General features: G+C 42.6%; 1 protein-coding gene across 1 annotated transcript; it reads left to right on the forward strand.

The window, feature by feature from the left end:
- Window positions 1-689: 689 nt before the first annotated feature.
- LOC310870663 (uncharacterized protein) lies at window positions 690-21,059 on the forward strand (the record flags this gene model as incomplete). Its single annotated transcript, XM_083781932.1, has 10 exons — window positions 690-822; window positions 1,766-1,875; window positions 2,040-2,146; window positions 13,032-13,223; window positions 13,320-13,409; window positions 15,906-15,913; window positions 20,296-20,405; window positions 20,499-20,605; window positions 20,705-20,894; window positions 20,998-21,059. The coding sequence occupies exons 2-10, from the start codon at window positions 1,773-1,775 to the stop codon at window positions 21,057-21,059; spliced, it is 969 nt and encodes a 322-aa protein (XP_083638058.1). The 5' UTR covers window positions 690-822; window positions 1,766-1,772.
- Window positions 21,060-21,587: the final 528 nt, after the last annotated feature.

The raw sequence follows: 21,587 nt of genomic DNA on the forward strand, positions 1-21,587 counted from the left end.
TTAATCATAGATATGTCTATGCATTTAATACCATATATTTAATACAATGACTCATTTTTTAAATTATAGTAGGCTCCCCCCCAAAAGGTAATTATATATATATATATATATATATATATATATATATATATATATATATATATATTTAGAATTACATTTTATATAGCAGTGGTTTTCAACCCTTTTGTATCAAGGTCCATTATTTATTGGGCATTTGAGCCACGGACCACCATTTGATTATAGATTTAGCCCCTCAGCCCCAAAACTTTGATATTTTTAATTTTGTCCACCACAAATCCATGCTGTATTGACGTTTGAGAGATTACAGGCAAACTAACAATTATTCTACATTCTTTAATTGTGTAGAATTTGTGCAAATTAAGTAGGCCTAAAATGCAGATGTCTAATAATAGTGTAACTCTTGAGAGCGTAACATGAAACCAAATGGACCCGTACGGGTCCATCTGGTTTCATGTTACACTAGTGGTCCATTTGGTTGCCATAACTCTCCATCATTTTAGCTGGGGACCACCTGGGGCTGCCTGGAACCCCCCTCCTCATTCCTCAAGGACCACTGGTTGAAAAACCAGCTGTTTTATTTTATTATAATAATAATAAGGATGGATAAAGACATCATCAGTAGGTGGCGATAATGCACGAGTGTGTTTTCCAACCGGACAATAAAAACCCAAAAGAAGAATAAATCACACCATTTCCTGTTTCCTCCTCCTCCTCCCCAGCCTCAGTTCGCTCTCTCAACTCACGCAGCAGCAGCAAGACCTTAGTCATCACCGCAGTCTCGTCTGAAAAATCCAACTGAAGGTAAAAAATTATGTTTGCTTTCATGCGGTATTCCATCCATCCACATTGTCTTGTTGCTTATTATAAGTTACTTTGGGGCTTTGTGCGTTAGGTGTTGCTTTTCTTTCTTTTTTCCCCCCGTCGGCGTGGTGCTCATTTTGGGCTTGTCTAGCTAGTGTCGACCAACGCAGTGCTGCTCTGTCTGGGGCCGACTCCTCTTCTCGGGAACAATGCACCATTTCACTATTTGCTTTATTTGAGAGAGAACTAACGTGATATGTGGGCTTTTGGGGTTACTTTCGAGATGTATTTTTGCGTATTGGGGCTTTGGGGCTTGCTTCTAAACCTTTTTTTAGTAGCTGACTGGGCGGCTGGGCCGCACGCCCGCACCACACGGCCCGCGTGGCCCAATAATGGAGCCTCTACGTAACGCCGGTTGCTTCTTCTTTTCCGCCTTTTGCTTTGACTAAAAGATTTAGTTTTATTTGACCCCCAACCAGCGCCTCCTAAAATGTATAACCTCGCGTCACAGCCGGGCTTTCCAAACTAAAATGTAGTTTTATTTTCACTTTAATTCCCAAAAAGTAAAAAAAATAAAAATAAATGTTTAAGCATTTCCATCGTGTCGGTGTAATCAGTGGCCTGGGAGTGGAACCGGGTGCGTCACCGTGCGTGTAATCGTGGCACCACGCCGCTCCTGACACGCACCTGGCCCCAGTCCCACTGATTACGCCAATGACCCGCAGGCCGCCTTGTGAGCTTGTAGGTCTGCCATTTTACTACGCATTTATACCGCTAGGTTTAACGTGCTGCTTGGCTACTTGTTTTCAGACTTAGTTGCCGAGTCATTTCAACTGCTTTTGCTTATAGCTCCTTGAACTGAGTTTTAAACTCTTGTGTAATGCATATTTGCAGCGTTCATAAACTAAAACAATGTGACCGTTTTGTGTTTCTCTCTCTCTAGACAAACCATGTCTAACGACGAGGGCAAGCTGTTTATTGGAGGGCTGAGCTTCGACACCGATGAGGAGTCCTTGGAGAATGCCTTCACCAAATTCGGAAGAATTTGCAAAGGTAAAACTACTCTTAATGCATAATGAGCAACCACACATTCATTAATTTGGTATCTTATATTTAAAATTCCAAAATTAAAACTACTCTTGATCCATGATGAGCAACCACACATTCATTCATGTGATGTAATTTATCTCATATTAAATTTTTTTCATCGTCTACAGTTGATGTCATCAAGGACAGGGATACAGGCAGGTCTCGTGGCTTCGGCTTTGTGAAGTATGACAACCCAGAACACGCCAAGGATGCGATGGCCGCAATGAATGGACAGGTGAGTTGATGGATTTGTTGCCACAGATGGATGACGGCCTGCTCTGGTAGCCATTTTTGAAAGGCAAAGACGGCTAACTGTTAATAAAATGGGTTTGTCTTTTTTCAGAGTCTGGATGGCAGGACGATTCGTGTGGACGATGCCGGCAATGGTCGTTCCGGAGGTGGAGGAGGAGGTGGAGGAAGAAGGGGAGGTGGAGGATATGGCGGTGGCGGCGGATATGGTGGCGGAAGAGGTATAGATGTGGTTTTTACCCCCAACATCTTGAAATGGGCTTTCCCCATATCTGCCACATTTATTATTATTGATTGCTGGCATGTTGACTTAATTCTCTCCCCTTTGTGTATTTGTAGGTGGCGGCGGCGGTGGCGACAGGTGGTGATTGGAGCTACGCTGATAGGAGCTGGAGGTGGATGTTATGGCAGAGACCGTTGTTAAAAAGATATGGCGGGGACCGTTGTTAAAAAAAGATGACTGACTTGGGTTTTTCTTTATATATATGCCTATTGCATTTGTGGAAATTCATTGCCTATTGCATTTGTGGAAATTATTTTGAATTTGTTGAAATGGTTATTGCCTAATGTTTTTTGTTACATGACATAATAAATGCTTGTTGACATTATTTTTGTATTCATTCTATATTCTACACATCAACAAATTGTAAATTTATTAGATTGAGAATGAGTGCTTTTTCTGTGCAGTCATGTCGGTGGGTTTGGATTCACGGTCGTCCTGATGGGGTCTAACGTCATATGCTGGTGTTGGGCTGCTGTCTTTTATCCATTCAACACAGCCATATATATATTTATATATTTAGAGCACTTTGATTCTGTATTCTTGACCTGAAGCTTCATGGAGATGGTTTCCAGAACAGCCTTTGCACCTGCCCCGTGTTCAAAAGTAGCCCCTCAGGCGACATACCAAAGCCTACGCGGGTCGTGCAGTCGACAAGGTGTGATTGACAGCTTAAACATAACTATGACCTCAGTAAACTTAACCTGCCCGGGGCTGTGTTTATAAACACAAGCCCCCCAGACGGAAGTATTGAGTACATTATTCACATGCCCTGGGCTTAAAGTAATCCGTCTTGGGCACATATTTAGAGTATTTCATAGGCTAATTTAATCGGTGCAGATTTGCAAAAAATCTTTTTCAGTCTTGGGATTTTTTTTAATAGCTTTAAGCCTTCTCTATTCATGTGCTTTAAATTCCTGTAATCAATAACTACGATTTGAATATGTCGCTATGAAAGAGATTTTTGCATGCGTTTTAACGAACTAGTACAGTCTCATGACTGCAACATACTCAAGGTGTACTAAAGAACTATAGGTGTCATATGATGACTTTGTTATAAGAAACTAAGTTAAAAGTATTTACAGCATCCTAAATGTACAGATTTCCCCCCCACACAAAATGCTGAGACCAACCCCCCATTTTGAGAATATGCATTTAATGTTGAATGTACAGTTGTACAAACTCCCTACAGCATGGCGAATTGATTTCCTCGCTCATATTTCTTCTATATTCCAGTACTATGAATATCTAGGCCCCTGGCTATTTTTTATTTTTTTTGTGCCTTATCCTTATCCCTAAACTTCTTCTGAAAAACCTGTTCAAATACTTCAAATGGCCGTCCTACATTGACAGCTTGTAGATCGGCTAGTTGCCACTGGCGAAACTAGTGTCGCATGCATGGTTTTGGTGTGAAGTGAACTAGCATATTGCAGAGTTCAACACAATGGAACAATGCTTCCTCTCCCCCACAGGGTGGAGCTGTGGAGCAGAAAGTGAGTGAATGAAGGTGAAACATGCATGTGTTGATGGCAGCTCAGTCTTTTCTTTTCATTGTTTCTGGTTAAGGTAAGAAAAAAAAGCATCTTCCACCAAGTGCTGCACATACTATGCATGGATAGGATGTTCTCTATAGGCTCAAGGTTCAACATTTCTTTATCAGTAGCAGTACCCAATGCTATTTGTTGATCAGTGGTTATCAACCAGTGGTCCCTGAGGGGGTTCCAGGTGGTCCCCAGAGAAATGACCAAATGGACCCTCATACCGTAGATCTTTAACTCTTGAGCGACCCGTAATTTACAATTTAGGCATTTAGCAGACGCTCTTAATCCAGAGCGACTTACATTTAAGCAAGAACAAAAGCATGGGAATACATCACATAAAAGCATCTATCATGAAACATGCGTAAGCTAAGAAGGTAACAGTGGAATATCTATATGATGAAACTATACATACACTATACATAATAAACTATACATATTCACTACTATGCTATACATATGTACTATGGCGTGCTATGACTATATACAATACAATTATAGTGCTGTCTACATAACATGCTATAAGTCTGTGTCAAATGCTATCTAAGCCAACAGAAATGCTATCTAAGGGGTTAGGGTAAGTGCTATGGGCCATGATGGAGTCTGAAAAGGTGGGTTTTCAGGCTACGGCGGAAGATTGGGAGTGATGCTGCAGTTCTGACTGCAATGGGAAGTGCATTCCACAGTTTTGGAGCCAGAAGGGAGAAGAGTTTGGGACGTGTGGAGCGTTGTCATCAAATGGTGGTCCGTGGCTCAAATGGTGAATACATAGTGGGCCTTAATATGAAAAGGGTTGAAAACCACTGAGGTAGATGATAAAAACAGTATTCATTCAATTATATAAAGAAGAAGGGTGATAACAAAATGATTATGCACGCGCAGTCGCGCACGCACACAGGAAAGACAAGTATTTTGTATCATACTATGTAGATATATATATATATATATATATATATATTACTATATATATATCTATATATATATATATATATATATAGTAATATATATATATATATATATATATGGGACGCTGTGGGTGCTGGCGGCGTGTGTCCTCCTCCGCGTCATCAGTGCCCATACCCGAAGGCGGGGTTGGCGAAAGGGCCTTTCTGTGTGGAGTTTGCATGTTCTCCCTGTGTCCCCTAGGGTAGGTACCCTCACAAAAAACATGCAGTAATCCTGGTCACTAAACTGCCTCCCCCTGGCCAGCCGGGGCGCCTGATGGAGGGGAAAGGAACTGGTTGGAATAACGTGTTCCTTCCACGCGCTACGTCCAACCAGGGAAACTCCCCCCTGTCAGGTGTAAAGGAGCAACTTGGACACTCAGGCATGAAGGAAGCATGAGTTCAAGTCCATTGCTCTCCCCTTGTCCCCCATATATGGGGACTAGGTTGGTCTCCCCTTTTCCCCCATATATGGGGACTAGGTTGGTCTCCCCTTGTCCCCCATATATGGGGACTAGGTTGGTCTCCCCTTGTCCCCCATATATGGGGACTAGGTTGGTCTCCCCTTGTCCCCCATATATGGGGACTGGGTTGGTCTCCCCTTGTCCCCCATATATGGGGACTAGGTTGGTGGAGGGTGTGTAGAGCCCAGGATCACATTAGATGATTGACACAGGGGTGAAACATGGGTTACAAAATCGTGGGATAAAAAATATATTAGAGAAAAAAAGAGAAATATAGAAATGTTCTTTTGCAGAGACATGTTAGAAAACTATGACACACAAGACTGCTTAAATCTAAATCTCCAATGAGAGGGTCATTGTGAGTATAGCCTCGATACCCAGGCTTTCATTTCGTCTGCGCGAAAGATGAAAGCCTGGAAAAAGCCGTGGGCTGAACCAGTCTAAAAGTGGGAGTCAACCCTTCCGGGTGGGCGTCGCTCTAAATGATGTGACGTAGCGCTGCACTAGGGGGGAGAGGAGGGGCCGGGGGTGACGGACAGATCGATGAGATCCAATCAGGGTGCGCGCATTTCTGAGGCGCGACCCGCCCCTCTAGACCAGAAATGTCTCTGCTTAGGTCAGGCTATTGTGAGTATAACTTGTAAGCTGGACAGTTTTGTGAGACAAAACGAGCTCTGTTGTTCTTTTCACACAATTCCTCACATGCTCGTTCCTGAAGGCCAATTTGTACAAGCTCACAAACGACGTGTCGTGATGTCGTGTGCTTGTCACATGCTACTTAAGGCCTATTCATAGTCTGGATTTTCGGTGATGAGGTGACCACCGCTCCGGTGGTGAGCTGACCACCGGAGCTGAAATAACGTTGAGCGGTGGTGCGTAAAAACAGAGAGAAGGACTGGAGCGGTGGCGGTGGTTTGCTCTTCACCGCGGCTCGTGACGTCATGTTGTAGTTCGGTGGTCAACCTAACCACCGGAAATCCAGACTATGTATGAGCCTTTAAAGTATAATTAAAACGTTTTTGCCTTATAGGCCCTATAGGTTTTTAATGGTAACCCAACTTTCAACCTCTGAATTTACCATGATCCACAATTTTTCAATACAACAATGTTTAATGTTATTTGGATGACCCCAAGGATCATAAAAAAACCAATTGCTTATCTATTTAGCTTAGATTGACTGTCCTACAACACCCACAGACCCAAGCCTACAACACCCACAGACCCAGGCCCCCAATATCACATTTATTTTGTTAATGGCTTTCATTCACATCTTTATGTGAAGCTATGTTTGTGAGAAATATGTGCATTCACACAAGCACCTTGTTGACTGTAAAATCCATAGGGTCATCGTTCTATAGGCCAGGCCTCAAATCTACTTCAAACTTCATATAGTTTGTCTGATCAGCACCTTGTCTGTAAATGCAAAACGCTAAGCCAAGTTTGTATATACATCAATGGTAGGTTGGCCTACTAATAAGCTGTATCATGAAAACCAACTCGCAACCTGTCGTGCCAATATAGGGCTGAGCCCGATTGGTAAATGGTGCATTTAGCGCCTTTATCCAAGGCGCTTTACATAGATTGTGCATTACATTCACCCATTCACACACACATTCATACACCGATGGCAGCGGAAACCATGCAAGGCACCAACTAGCACATCGGGAGCAATTAGGGGTTCAGTGTCTTGCTCAAGGACACTTCGACAGTAACTCTGGGGGAGCCCGGGTTCAAACTGGCAACCTTAACGGTTACCATCCAGGCACTCTACCCCTGAGCCACCGCCACCGCCCCATTGGCAGGTCTGTTGCAGGCTGGGTCTTGGCTGGGGGCTACACTTGCAATGGATTCAAAATTATGGAAAAGAAAACTAGTTTGACCTTAGCCTGCGCTCCATTCCATTCCGAGTTTATGAACCGGTCGGGAGCGGTCCGAGCGGATGATATCGCTACGTCAGTGTTGTAGTATTGTTTTGTAGTCTTCCGGAACTTCCTTTTCCCTCAAACCGATTTTTCTCAATAAAAGCTACAGGCTACGAGAGCTTTTATTGTTATTCTTCCAGTTTGGGGGAAAAGGAAGTTCCGTTTGATTGTTCCTGCCTGGTGATGACTACAAAACAATACTACAACATGACGTAAAGATATATCATCCGTTCCAGACCGGTTCACACCAGGGATGTGTTGGGCCCATAATTCAGCCCGGGAAGTGGAGGTGCGGAGGCCCTCTAGGCGAAACGAAACACAGACGAATCAAGGGCGCGTGAGCGTTATGTAACTTTAGGTCCTACAGTGACCTAAAATCATTGTCCATGGATGTCATGTTTATACCTGCCACAGAAGACAGTGCTGCATTGTTTTTCACAAAAGGGATTTGTTTAGTAGCTCAGGACACAAAGTCCAGAGATTCTACACATGATATATGAAAAAACTGAATACACATCCCTGATCCATTGTGTGTAATGTGATCTACTGTAATAACAAAGTCAAGTCATAGCGAAACAAAATCACTAAGGCACACTAAAGGACAACTTTTGTTTTTTTTCAACCAAGGTTCATGTTGTAGGTTGTTGTTAGAGAAAGTAAAATATGAATGTAATTATTTTTCATTTGCAGCTTTATTTCGTAAAAAATACATATTTAGCCCCATGTTCGAATGCCCCCTCCCCCCTGTCAAATATAGCTAAAATCACTAAAACGAAAGAAAGCAGCCAATGGAAAGAAAATAACACTCTTTCTAAATAACAACCTAAAACATGAACCTTGGTTGAAAAAAATGAAAGTTGTCCTTTAAGGTGAAAACAAGTAGGATTGATACTGTACCGCAAGTAACATTGTGCTACATTATAATACAATAACAAAAAGAAAGCAATATAATACAAATGCTGCACCGTTCTCCTCCTCATCCAAGACCACCTCCTCCTCCTCCAAGTCAACCACCTCCTCACTGTCACCACCATCATGACTGGGGTCAACCAGTACAACTCTGTCTTTGTGAGCTGCTGCTGCTAATAATAAAATGTATTTATTATAAACCAGAGTAAAACACACACACACACACACACACACACACACACACACACACACACACACACACACACACACACACACACACACACACACACACACACACACACACACACACACACACACACACACACACACAGACAGACAGACACACAATTTACAAGCAACAATACAAGAATCATTGTGCATTCAGCATGCATTATAAGGAGTGTTGGACTGTGTTGACAAATGCATCGCCTGCTATTTAGCCATTTTGAACGTGCTTTTAAGTTTCCACCGTGCCCACCTGTTGTTGTGTTGTCAACAGGTGGGTACCTGCACTCTTAGATAGGTCGGTTAATTTGGCACATTTGGAGGCATCTGTCTGAAGCAGTTTTCTTTTCCAGCTAGATTCCAGCTAACTTTATTTCTCCTGCTCTCCTACTCGGCTGCTGCTGCCCCCAGCCCCCAGGCAGGCCCCCACAGTACTACGAAGCCTAAACACGTGCATCTATACCATGGGTTTTCAACAGGTGGTCCGTGGACCACTGGTGGTCCGTGGAGGTATTGCATGTGGTCCCTGACCATGCATTTAGTAATGTAGGATTTGTTGATTTGTTTTAAATGTTCTTTCCACTAGTTGAGAAACCGTGAACTGAATGACCTGGTGACCTATGGATGAGTCCATCCATGTAGTCATTTACTGACAAGTTTGGAGATCAAGGAATTCAACAGAAAACGGGAGTTAGAATCTCAAGAAGGGGGAAGTGCACCGGATTGTCTGGTTGAGTTATTATTATTATTAGGACATTTTACCAGTAGTAGTCAACGGTTGAGAAACAGTGGGATGTATACACATGGGATGCATAGCAAGTGTTAACTTACAAAAGCACTAATCTTAGCCCATATCCCCACCCAACACAACAGTGGTCCCCAGGGACGATTCTAAGTCAGGGTGGTGGTCCCTGGTTCATACTCTAACACCGGGGCTCCACCGGGCACGTCAGCGTCGTGTCACCGTCACCGTCAGGGAATGTTCCCTTTTTAATTAATGAAGGGTCGCTCCACTGACCGCGTTGCGTTGCGTGACTGCATTCAAATTGCCCCGGTTATTTGTTTGACGCACACGACGGAAACGCAACTCGCCCGGTGGAGCCCTGCTCCACCGGGCCGTAGGTCGGCCGGCCGTGTGGAGTGTGTACTACTGTGTGTCAGTGTGTGTGACACTGACAGGCATTATTATGTCACAAAGCAACATGATTATATAGGCTGTTACCTTGATAAAATATATTTGTGTATCTATATCAGGGGGGCAGTCAGCCAGATATTTCGTGAAGCCTCATTTGAAATCTGTAGTTCATATAATGGCCTGTTGTGGCGCTGGACTGGACCCAAAAAGCCCCATAGCTCCATAGAGGCCCATGTATTTTGGCCCAACTTCACCTAGACTGTATTACCTTAATAAACATGGTCATGAATACTTTCTTCTTCCAGTCACTAGTTTAAAGTCTAATTTCTAATGTCATAATATTCTTTTTGGAAAATTATGGTCCCATTAATTAAAAAAATGACCATAAAGAAAAAAAAACCATCGCGTATGTTCTGAGGGGCGTGGCTACCGTTACAGTCAATGATCGGGATTCCCCTCCCACTCGAGTCAAAATAAAAACCAACGGAGAAGAAGGGGGGAAGTCCCGCCTTGTTGTCTGGGCAGCCAATGGCCAGCTGGTCCAAAACGGAGCCAGCCAATGGCCAGCTGGTACCAAACGGATCTAGAAAGATGGCGACTTACAGTGCAGGAATAACAGGCTTCATTTTACGTCCATGTTAGACCCGGCGAACGCTTTGTCCATATTTTTTACAGTCTATGATCTATATATATATATATATATATATCATAAAAAAATCATATATGATTTTTTTTATTTTTTTTACGGCTGGCCCAGACTGGCCCCGGCCTGGACCAGCCTTTCGGGAGTTGTCCCGAATTTCCCAATGGCCAGCACGTCTCTGGTTTGGAAGAGAGACCTGCAGGCTTTCCCCCCCGAGGTGGAAAGCCTGGTGAGGCGAGGTTATCACATGCTAATATACTTGAAGTAGAATTTAAAAGAAAATGTAAATGTTAATTGCCTGCATAGGCCTAGAGGTTATTATATTAATGGTACCCCGACTTTCAGCACTAGCTGTCATAGTAAATTCCCCATGGGTTACTAGACACCTTTACAAACACATTAGTGAAGAAATCTAATGGTAAGGAATTTATTCTCAGATTGGACATTTTTTCTGATTCCCAGACTATCTGCATTAAAGTTTGTATTAGGGGTAAATACTTGTGTCTAGGGGTGTAATTGTACATCATGGCTGGGGAATCGTGTACTTCTGCATCAAGCCCAGCTATGGGTCACATCATGTCTCGAGCCCTGCAGGGTCAAGCGGTGATATTCTAAAAATGTGGGGATGCAGGCTGAGGAAGAATGAAATATAGCAAACTAGCATAATGGTTTTGATTTGATCTGCACTATATAGGCATGCCATGGTGTCCCGTGACTCGTGAGAGTGCTTGTTTCACAAGCTTATTGAAGGGTTCCAAGAGGGTTTAAGTGACAGGGAAAATCAATCAATTAATAAATCATTCAATTAATCAATAGTTTAACGTGCATCACGGTGCATGCATGCAGAAGTAGCCAAAATGATATCCAACTACCGGCATATACTTCACCGGGCCCAGAACTGGGCCCAGAACTGGGCCCAGAACTGGGCCCTGCACCGCCCGACCCTGCAGTCTACATACGCAGACTAACATATTACATTACCATTTTAGGGTACTATCATTTAAAAATGGTGTCATTGTAATGCATTTCCACATTGTATTTTTGCATTCCAATGTATGTTAATTGACATGGTGCGTTTGAAAAAAAAAAAAAAAGTAAGACTATAGACCAGGGGTAGGCAACCTTAGGCACCAGTGCCAACATCGGCACAAAGGAGGGTGATCACTGGCACACTGGTAAGTGTGTGAGAGAGCATTTTTGGTTTTAAATAAACTATTTAAAAAAATGAGTCAAATCCCTCACATTTGTGTGTAAATTACATCCTTCATTCCACATTCATTAAAACTGAACTCTGTTATTGCCCCGAGTATAATGATCATTATAACAACGTGAAAGAAAATATTTAAAAAGAAGGAAAAACTTTATATTTGTGGACAAGCAAAACATGTTGGACTTTTTCACGTGGTGTCATTACAATTAATTAATGTTGATATGGCACACTGACGATCTAGAAAATACAAACATGGCACTTAATTTAAAAAAGGTTGCAGACCCCTGCTATAGACTACAAAAGGGTCAAACAAAAAAAACCTGCCAGTGATGCTGACCCCTCCCATTCATCCAATCAGGCCTCAGTGAAACACACACAGGCCCCGCCCACTGACACTATTTAAATAGGTTGCAGTCCAAAGCAGAGCATTTCCTGTTTCAGTTCATCATCTCTCAGCTCACCAGGCAGCAGCAACACCTTATCACTGCACTCTCTACTGAAAACCAACTAAAGGTGATTGATTACCGTGTCCTGCCTTCTGGAACATATGCCAAGTGACTTTTGGCTTGTAGTTTTGTTAAGTTTGCTGGTAAATATTGTTTTATTTATTTTGCGTTTTTTGCTTGTATTTTAAAGTGCATTGGCTTTGCTTAGTCAGGCTGTGTTCTTCTCTGGGCTATACTTTTAAAATGTATTTGCACAGCTGGGCCGTTTACTAAAATGTAGGCCTATAGTTGCTTATTTGGGCTTGAGCCTATTTGCTTGTTTGAGCCTTTTACTAAAGATTAGTTGCTTAAAATGTAGTTTATTTGCACTTTTCATCCAAATGTTTAAACCAGTGGTTCTCAAACATTTCCGTGTCTAATCAGTGGGAGTGGAAATGGGTGTGTGTAATCATGGCACTATGCTGCTCCTGGTCCCAGTCCCACTGATTACACAAAGGACCTGCAGACCTTGTGAGCTTGTACATCTGCAATTTTCAAATGTCCAATGCATATTGGTTTAAGTGACTCTTGCATGTTTAATAGACCTAGTTGCAGAATTCGTATTTCAACTGCTTGGCCCATAGCTTCCTTGCCTCCTAGTTATTGTGAAACTATAACCATATGTTTAGTCATTGAGTTTTAAATGTTTTATGTAATGCACATTCACAGGGTTCACAAAGCAATGTGACCGTTTTGTGTTTCTCTTTAGACAAAACATGTCGAGGGACAACGACGAGGGAAAGCTGTTCATTGGAGGGCTGAGCTATGACACAGATGACCAGTCGTTGGAGGAAGCCTTCGCCAAATTTGGAAGAATCCGTGACGGTAAAAAAACTACTTTCGAGCCATATGAACAACTACATTCATTCACATGGTGTAATTTATCTTTAATCCGTTTCATTGTCTACAGTTGTTGTCGTCAAAGACAGAGATACAGGCAGTTCTCGTGGTTTTGGCTTTGTGAAGTTCGAAAACCCAAGCCATGCAAAGGAAGCCATGGAACGAATGAATGGAGAGGTGAGTTGTTGACATATTGCTACAGATGCTGGTAGCCATTCTGAAAGGCACTGTATGCTCTCCTGGTGGCACAACACGACTGACCGGTTGTCTTTTCAGAGTCTGGATGGCAGGACGATCCGTGTGGACGACGCTGGGAATGGCCGCTCCGGAGGTGGAGGTGGGGGAGGAGGAAGGGGAGGAGGAGGATATTCAGGCGGAGGTGGAGGATATGGAGGAGGAGGAGGAGGAAGGGGAGGAGGAGGAGGATATGGAGGTGGCGGCTATGGTGGTGGAAGCGGTAGAGATGGGGTTTTTACCCTGAATTCTTTCATTAAGATTTCCTATCTCTGGCACATTGAATTGATCGATGGCATGTTGAATGTATTCTCTCTTGTATTTGCGCAGGAGGTGACAGGAGCTACGGCGACAGGAGCGGAGGTGGTGGTGGTGGTGGAGGATACAGCAATAGGAGCCGAGAGGAACCGAGTGGAGACCGTTGGTGAAACTGACTGACATGGGCTTTTATATATGTATGCCTATTGCATTTTTGGAAATTCTTTACTAATAAACATTTGTTTTACTTGATGATATTGGTATTTCTTCAATTTACACGTCATGATTATCTTGTGAATTAATACTGTTTCTGTTGGGGTGCCATATGTCATATCGCTGGTGTTGGGCTGTTATCAAGTCGACACGGCCATCTATCAGGATATTTTAGAGCACTTTGTGCTTCTGTATCTTTACTAGCTTTATGGAGATGCTGATTTGTTTCCAGAAGAGTATTTATACTATATACTATATATATATATATATGCCTATAGCGTTCAAAAGTAGCCCTCGCCAAGTAAGAGTACATTATGACATACCTTTCAGGTTGTCCTGTCTGTTTTAAATTTGTTTATGTGCTGTAATCAAGATTGCCACTAAAAGGTATTAAATATGGAACTGTAGGGCACAAGACTGCAACACACAACACTCAAGCTGTAGTGTTGTACTAATGACTTTGTAAAAATGTACAGTGCTTTCATAAATGTAAAGAGATTCTGAACTTGGAACTCCACACACACACTGCTGGGACCTAACCAGGGGCGCTGGAAGGTATTTATACCAGGGGGAGCTGAAGGGTTGGAGGGATATCGTGGCCGAGCGCAACGGGTCTTATTCGGGTATAATTGGCCTAATAATGACTTATTTAGGACCGAGTTAATCATAACAGTATGTGACACTTCTTGTGGTGTTGTTTGGGTTAGATTTCTTTAACCCATTCTGACCTGAGATCAGATTCACACGAGGTTTCCGCCGGACACACACTGGTCTGATGAACCCATTCTGACCTGAGATCAGATTCTAAAAAATGTCAGTCGTTCTTCGATTTAAAAAAAATAGCAGATCTACAAGCTCGTATCGCGCCACTCGGTGGCGCGATATGAGCTTGTAGATCTGCTATTTTTCAATAGCTAAAGCATGACATGATGCCAACACCAAAATGGGTGCCCGTTCAGAATGGGTTAAACCTGGTGTAGGTGAAAGTAAAACTACAATAGGTTTTTGCTGTCTCGTCATGTTGTGTATCTGTCAACTCACTCGCTGTGCATTCTGCATTCAGCACGCTCTGATAGACATGTCAAAAAAGTCTCCTCTCCACCAGCAGGGGGTGCTGGAGCACCCTCCGCACCCCCCTTCCAGCGCTGATGGACCTAACCCATCTTCAGTTTGAGAGAAGCCACCGATGGCCATGTTTAAAATGTACTAATGCTCCTGTGCCGTGGCTCAGCAGTCCAGGCACCTTGGCTGGTAATCCAGTCTGGCAGTGTGCCGCGGGTTAGACTCCCGATCCTGACGGCCTTTACTGCATCTCTCTCCCCATCTCCTGTCAGCCAACTGTCTGTCCCTCCATAAAGAAAATCTAAAATAAAGGCGACAAAGCCACAAACATAAAACAAAATACTAACACTTCCTACAGCAGTTGAACAATGCCTCCTCTCCTCCACAGGGTGGAGGTGGAACAAATCATTGCATGTGTTGATGGAAGCTCAGACTTTTCATTTTTTTTGGTTAAGCTAAGAAAAAACTAAAGCCTCCAATTAAAAAATGCTGCACGTTCCATGCTTGGATAGGATGTGCTCAAGCTTCATGTCTTCTAACTAGATGTCCAGATACTGTATCGGGAAAAGTATCGAATCGGCCCTTATTTGTCATATGGGGTCATATCGGTATCTGTGAATATGCCAGTCTAACCACAGATCCCACACAGGGGGGTAAGGGGGTTGACACTATGCCAGTCTAACCACAGATCCCACACGGGGGGGTAAGGGGGTTGACACTTTCCCAGTCTAACCACAGATCCCACACAGGGGGGTAAGGGGGTTGACACTATGCCAGTCTAACCACAGATCCCACACGGGGGGGTAAGGGGGTTGACACTGGCAGGTAAATACAATGTTGGGACATGTAGATATATATATAGCTAGATAGCTATAAACACAACATGAGATCACGACACTGGTATCGGCTAACAGAGAAATTGAGGTATCGGGATGATGAAGTGTTTTAGCGGTCCAGGCTTATATTAGACGTTGAAACAATGTTTCAACGTCTATATTTAGACCTTGATTAGCATGGCTATAATCAAGGTCTTCATTTTTAGACTATTTTACCCCATTTTTTAGACTATCTTATTTTTGCCATTTAAATGACAAAAATAAAATAGTCAAAAAAATAGACCACAAAAATGCTCAGTGGGACACACACACACACACACACACACACACACACACACACACGGCAAGCAAAAGTATTTAGTGTCATACTGTGTAGGGCTAAAGATATTACTAGAACACTCAACAAATTGGTTTAGAGAAATGTTCTTTTGCAAATTCCGTACAAAACTATGACAGAAGATTGATTAAAACTCCAAAGACAGGGTCATTGTGAGTACATGCTGGACAGTTCTGTGAGTGACCCTTCCTCACATTCTTGTTCCTGAAGGTCAATTTGTACAAGCTCAACGTGTTGGGTTGAGACGCGTCGCGTGCTTGTAGATCTGTGCAGATCTAACACATTGCACGTGTTGCAATGCTTACAGTGTATCAGAACTGCAGCATCACTCCCAATCTTCCGCCGTAGTCTGAAAACCCACCTTTTCAGACTCCATCATGGCCCATAGCACTTACCCTATACCCCCTTAGATAGCATTTCTGTAGACTTAGATAGCATCTGATACAGACTTATAGCATGTTATGTAGACAGCACTATAATTGCATTGTATATAGTCATAGCACGCCATAGTACATATGTATAGCATAGTAGTATATATATATATATATATATATATAGTTTATTATGTATAGTCTCATAATATAGATATTCCACTGTTACTTTCTTAGCTTACGCATGTTTAGTTTTATGATAAATGCTTTTTGTGATGTATTCCCATGCTTTTTGTTCTTGCTTAATGTAAATCGCTCTGGATTAAGAGCGTCTGCTAAATGCCTAAATTGTAAATTGTAAATTGTATTAGCAAGAGTGCTAGTTACTGTACACCACACATATCATCAAAATCACGCCCATAACAAAAGAGTAAACGTATACTCATTCAGGTCAGAAACTTGATTAAATAGAGCTCCAATGACGGTCATTGTGAGTACAAGCAGGACAGTTAGTTTTGTGAGACACTTGTCGTCACATCCCAAAGTGCTGTGTGCTTGTAGATCTATGTGTCTGGTTCTCAATGTGCGGTCCAGGGACTGCAGAGAGTCCTTTGAGGGCGTTCTAGGAGGTCCCCAGCAAACCGAGGAAGAGTTTAACAACTTTAAACCTACTTATAACCCTAGAACACTAAACCTAGGGTGATTTTCACTTATTGCTTATATGTGACTTTCATAATGTTCTTGCTGATGTCTGAGGTGGGTGGGTGCAGCATGCTTGGGTTCTGGTAGCTTGTTTCATGATGCTCTCAGTGACATCTCTAAATGTTTTGATGAATTGAACAAGGTCAATCAATCAAAATCATAGAAGGTAGGTTTGTTTCCCTGCCCACATTCCTTTTTTTTTGTGTGTTTGGGTGAACTTCGCCCGCGTTTAGTGATAATGGGACCAGTGAAAAAAATCCCATACATCGCATCCGCAATGGGCTCTTTTTTTTCACTGGACCGTTCTATTTCACTGGACCACGCCTATGATAGGGCCCCCCTGGGAGCGAGGGCAGTGTCTTGAGTGTACAGGGTTTGATGAGGGCCTATAGGTATAGGGCCGGGCCTTCGTTTTTGGGCCTGTTGAGAACTCTAGTTTTCGCCGGCTGCCGGGCGTGGCTGTACTAATAACTTTGGGGCTGCTATAGGGCCCAAAGAGTTTGATAAGTCAGAAGGGAGACATGGAAGAGGAATGATGGATGGGGAATTAAGGATCAACACGTCAAAGCAGGTCAGCTCCATATATATATAGTCTGGCAGCCGAGGTGGACGGGTGGGACATTTGGTATAGTCTTTTTGTATTGGCCTTAAATTATTGTCTATATACTGTACATACATTCATGAATCCACTTGCTGACCGGCTGTCGGTATTGGGAAATCTTTTTTATAGGGGTTTCTTGTGACCCTACCATGGCAGGCAAAAAATAATTTGCTTTAAGTAGCATGTGACGTGTCAAACTAGGGGGTTTTCATAATTCCATTCCAAGCATTAGTTTTGCACAAAATACACTCTCTGGGCTAAAAACGGCATGACAAATGTGACAAGGTCAGCACATTTTGGGCACATTTTGGGCAAGTGGCAATGTTCTGCTTTTAGCCCGAGGAGTGTGTTTTGTGCAAAAAAACGAATGCTTGGAATGGATTCAGAATCATTTGACATGTGACATTCTACTTAAAGCAAAAGGAAAGTTTGACATTTTTGCCTGCCATGTAGGATGTTAATGGTAGTGTCACAAGAAACCACTTTAAAGGTATATTCCGTGATTTCACTTAATTCAAATATCACTTATCTTTTTGTTTTGTTGTGATAATCCTCTCTACTATAGAGTGTGCTGGCCATATAAGGAGTTCCTCCCTGTCCCCAGTTAACCCCTGGGGGTCAAAAAACCTTAGGTTTCGTTTTTGACTCTCTATCCTGATTGGACGAAAGGCTGGGTCCCACAGCCAAAAAACGAAACCTACGGTTTTTTGAGTGAAATCACTGAATATACCTTTAAAAAAAATTGCCCAATAATCACAGCCACGGTCAGCAAGTGCATTCATTAATGTATGTAATATAGATAGACAATATTTTAGGCCAATAAAGACTATATACCAAATGATGTCGGCGGCCGGACATCGTGTCTAGGAGTGCAATGGTACATCATGGCTGGGGAATCATGTACCATCAAGCCAGCTATGGCCCTGGGTCACATGGCTCGAGAGCCATTGTGTGCCATGTGAAGGCACAGTCTTGACCTTAACCCATTCTGACCTGAGATCAGATTCATACGAGGTTTCCGCCGGACACACACTGGTCTGATGAACCCCCCCCCCCAAAAAAAAATCAATCCATTATTAATAAATCGTTCAAATTAATCAATAGCTTACGTGCATGCATGCAGAAGTACCCAAAATGGTATCCAGCTATAACTCTGCTTCACCTGTCCTGACGTCTGATATGGTATCCTCTCCAGGTTTGAGTAAATGGTGCGCTGTGACTGGCCTGTCGCTGTGATTGACAGCCTACACCTAAACCTATAACCCAAACCTTAACCTCAGTAAAACTATACCTAAACCTAACCCTAACCTTAACCTCAGTAAAACTATACCTAAACCTAATGCTAACCCTAACCTTAACCTCAGTAAAACTATACCTAAACCTAATGCTAACCCTAACCTTAACCTCAGTAAAACTATACCTAAACCTAATGCTAACCCTAACCTTAACCTCAGTAAAACTATACCTAAACCTAATGCTAACCCTAACCTTAACCTCAGTAAAACTATACCTAAACCTAATGCTAACCCTAACCTTAACCTCAGTAAAACTATACCTAAACCTAACCTCAGTAAACTATACCTAAACCTAACCTCAGTAAAACTAACGCAGTGGCTGGGAGGGGGGGGGGGGGGGGGGACCATATTAGCGTCCGGATGTCACCCAGTCACTTCATCCAAGAACTGGGCCCGACCCTGCAGTCTGTACCCAGATTAAGATATTACATATTAATTTATTACCATTTTAGGGTACTATAATTATTAAGGTCCCACACACTGTCAGACACCTGGCCAAAATGTTGCTCTTTATTAGGTCGACGTTTCAGTAGATTAGACCTTCATCAGGACAGACAAGATCTAATCGACCCAAACGTCCACCTAAAAAAGTGTCTGACAGTGTGTGGGACCTTTTCTTTGTTTTTCAAAGATACCCTTTTTAATATATGCTCTATTGCCCTACGCACCGGCTGTCACTAGCCTTCTGAGGTGTGCATCTGCCTTTTGCTATAAAGGGTACTATAATTTAAAATTGTGAAATTGTAGGCTAATACATTTCCACATTGTATTGCATATGCATTCCCAATGTATGTCGACATGGTGCGTTTAGATAATAAAATGTAAGACTAGACTATTCCATGTTGTTGTTTTTTTGCAAATACAGTTAAAATGTTCAAACTAAAAAAACCTGCCAGTGATGCTGACCCCTCCCATTCATCCAATCAGGCCTCAGTGAAACACATACAGGCCCCGCCCACTGACACTATTTAAATAGGTTGCAGTCCAAAGCAGAGCATTTCCTGATTCAGTTCATCATCTCTCAGCTCACCAGGCAGCAGCAACACCTTATCACTGCACTCTCTACTGAAAACCAACTAAAGGTGATTGATTAGAAGGCAGGACACGGTAGTGTAGTTTTAGTTTTGTTAAGTTGCTGGTAAACGTGGCTTGTATTTTAAAGTGCATTGGCGTTGCTTAGTCGCGTTATATTCTTCTTTGGGGTTAATTTTAAAGTGTATTTTCACATTTCGGCCTTTGTTCTAAAGTGTAGGCCTGGTTGCTTATTTGGGCTTGCTTCTAAACAAGTATTTGCTTGTTTGAGCCTTTTACTAAAATGTAGTTTTATTTGCACTTTTCTTCCAAACGGCAAATTGGGCTGTATGTAATCATGGCACTATGCTGCTCCTGGTCCCAGTCCCACTGATTACACAAAGGACCTGCAGACCTTGTGAGCTTGTAATTGCAATTTTCAAATATCCAATGCATATTGGTTTTAAGTGACGCTTGCATGTTTTCATAGACCTAGTTGCAGAGTTTGTATTTCTGCCTCCTAATAATTATTGTGTTTAGTAATTTAGTTTTAAATGTTTTATGTAATGCACATTCACAGGGTTCATAAAATAATGTGACCGTTTTGTGTTTGTCTTTAGACAAAACATGTCCAACGACGAGGGAAAGCTGTTCATTGGAGGGCTGAGCTATGACACATCTGATCAGTCGTTGCAGGAAGCCTTCACCAAATTTGGAAGAATTTGTGACGGTAAAAGACTACTTTCAATCCATATGAACAACTACATTCATTCACATGGTGTAATTTATATATATTTTTTTAAATCTGTTTCATTGTCTACAGTTGTTGTCGTCAAAGACAGAGATACAGGCAGTTCTCGTGGTTTTGGCTTCGTGAGGTTCGATAACCCAGACCATGCAAAGGAAGCCATGGAACAAATGAATGGACAGGTGAGTTGTTGACATATTGCTACAGATGCTGGTAGCCATTCTGAAAGGCACTGTATGCTCTCCTGGTGGCACAACACGACTGACCGGTTGTCTTTTCAGAGTCTGGATGGCAGGACGATCCGTGTGGACGACGCTGGGAATGGCCGCTCCGGAGGAGGAGGAGGAGGAGGAGGAAGGGGAGGAGGAGGATATTCAGGCGGAGGTGGAGGATATGGAGGAGGAGGAGGAGGAGGAGGAGGAAGGGGAGGAGGAGGAGGAGGATATTCCGGCGGAGGATATGGAGGAAGCGGTAGAGATGGGGTTTTACCCTGGTTTCTTGAATTAAGCTTTCCTATCTCTGGCACATATAATTGATCGTCATGTTGACTGTATTCTCTCTTGTATTTGCGTAGGAGATGGCGGAGGATACGGTGGCGGTGGCGGGAGCGAGTGGAGCAAACAGGATCGTTGGTGAAGATGACTGACATGGGCTTTTATATTTGTATACCTATTGCATTTGAGGAAATGATTGACTAATAAAACATTTTTTTTACTTGATATTTCTCTTTCTTCCTTCTACACAATTCATGATTGTATTGTGACTGAGTACTGTTTCTGTGCAGTCAAGTCATTGGGATTGGATGCACTGTCGTCCTGCTTTGGGGTGCCATGTCATATTGCTGGTGTTGGGCTGTTATCAAGTCAACACTGCCATCTATCAGGATATATTAGAGCGCTTTGTGCTTCTGTATCTTTACTAGCTTTATGGAGATGCTCATTTCTGTTTCCAGAAGAGTGTTTACTCATGCCTGTAGCCCTCGCCAAGTAGGAGTACATTATTTTCATACTTTTCAGGTGGTTGTCATCTGTGTTATGAATCGTTTGTTCACGTGCTGTAATTAAGTTTGCAACTAACAGGTTTTAAATATGGCACGGTTTTCATTTGACAGATTATGATGCGTTGCCCATGTACATCTCAATCTGTGTACTTGAGATACAGTGT

The sequence above is a fragment of the Protomyctophum parallelum genome (assembly GCF_964188405.1).
Source record: "Protomyctophum parallelum genome assembly, chromosome: 14".
Classification (NCBI taxonomy): domain Eukaryota; kingdom Metazoa; phylum Chordata; class Actinopteri; order Myctophiformes; family Myctophidae; genus Protomyctophum; species Protomyctophum parallelum.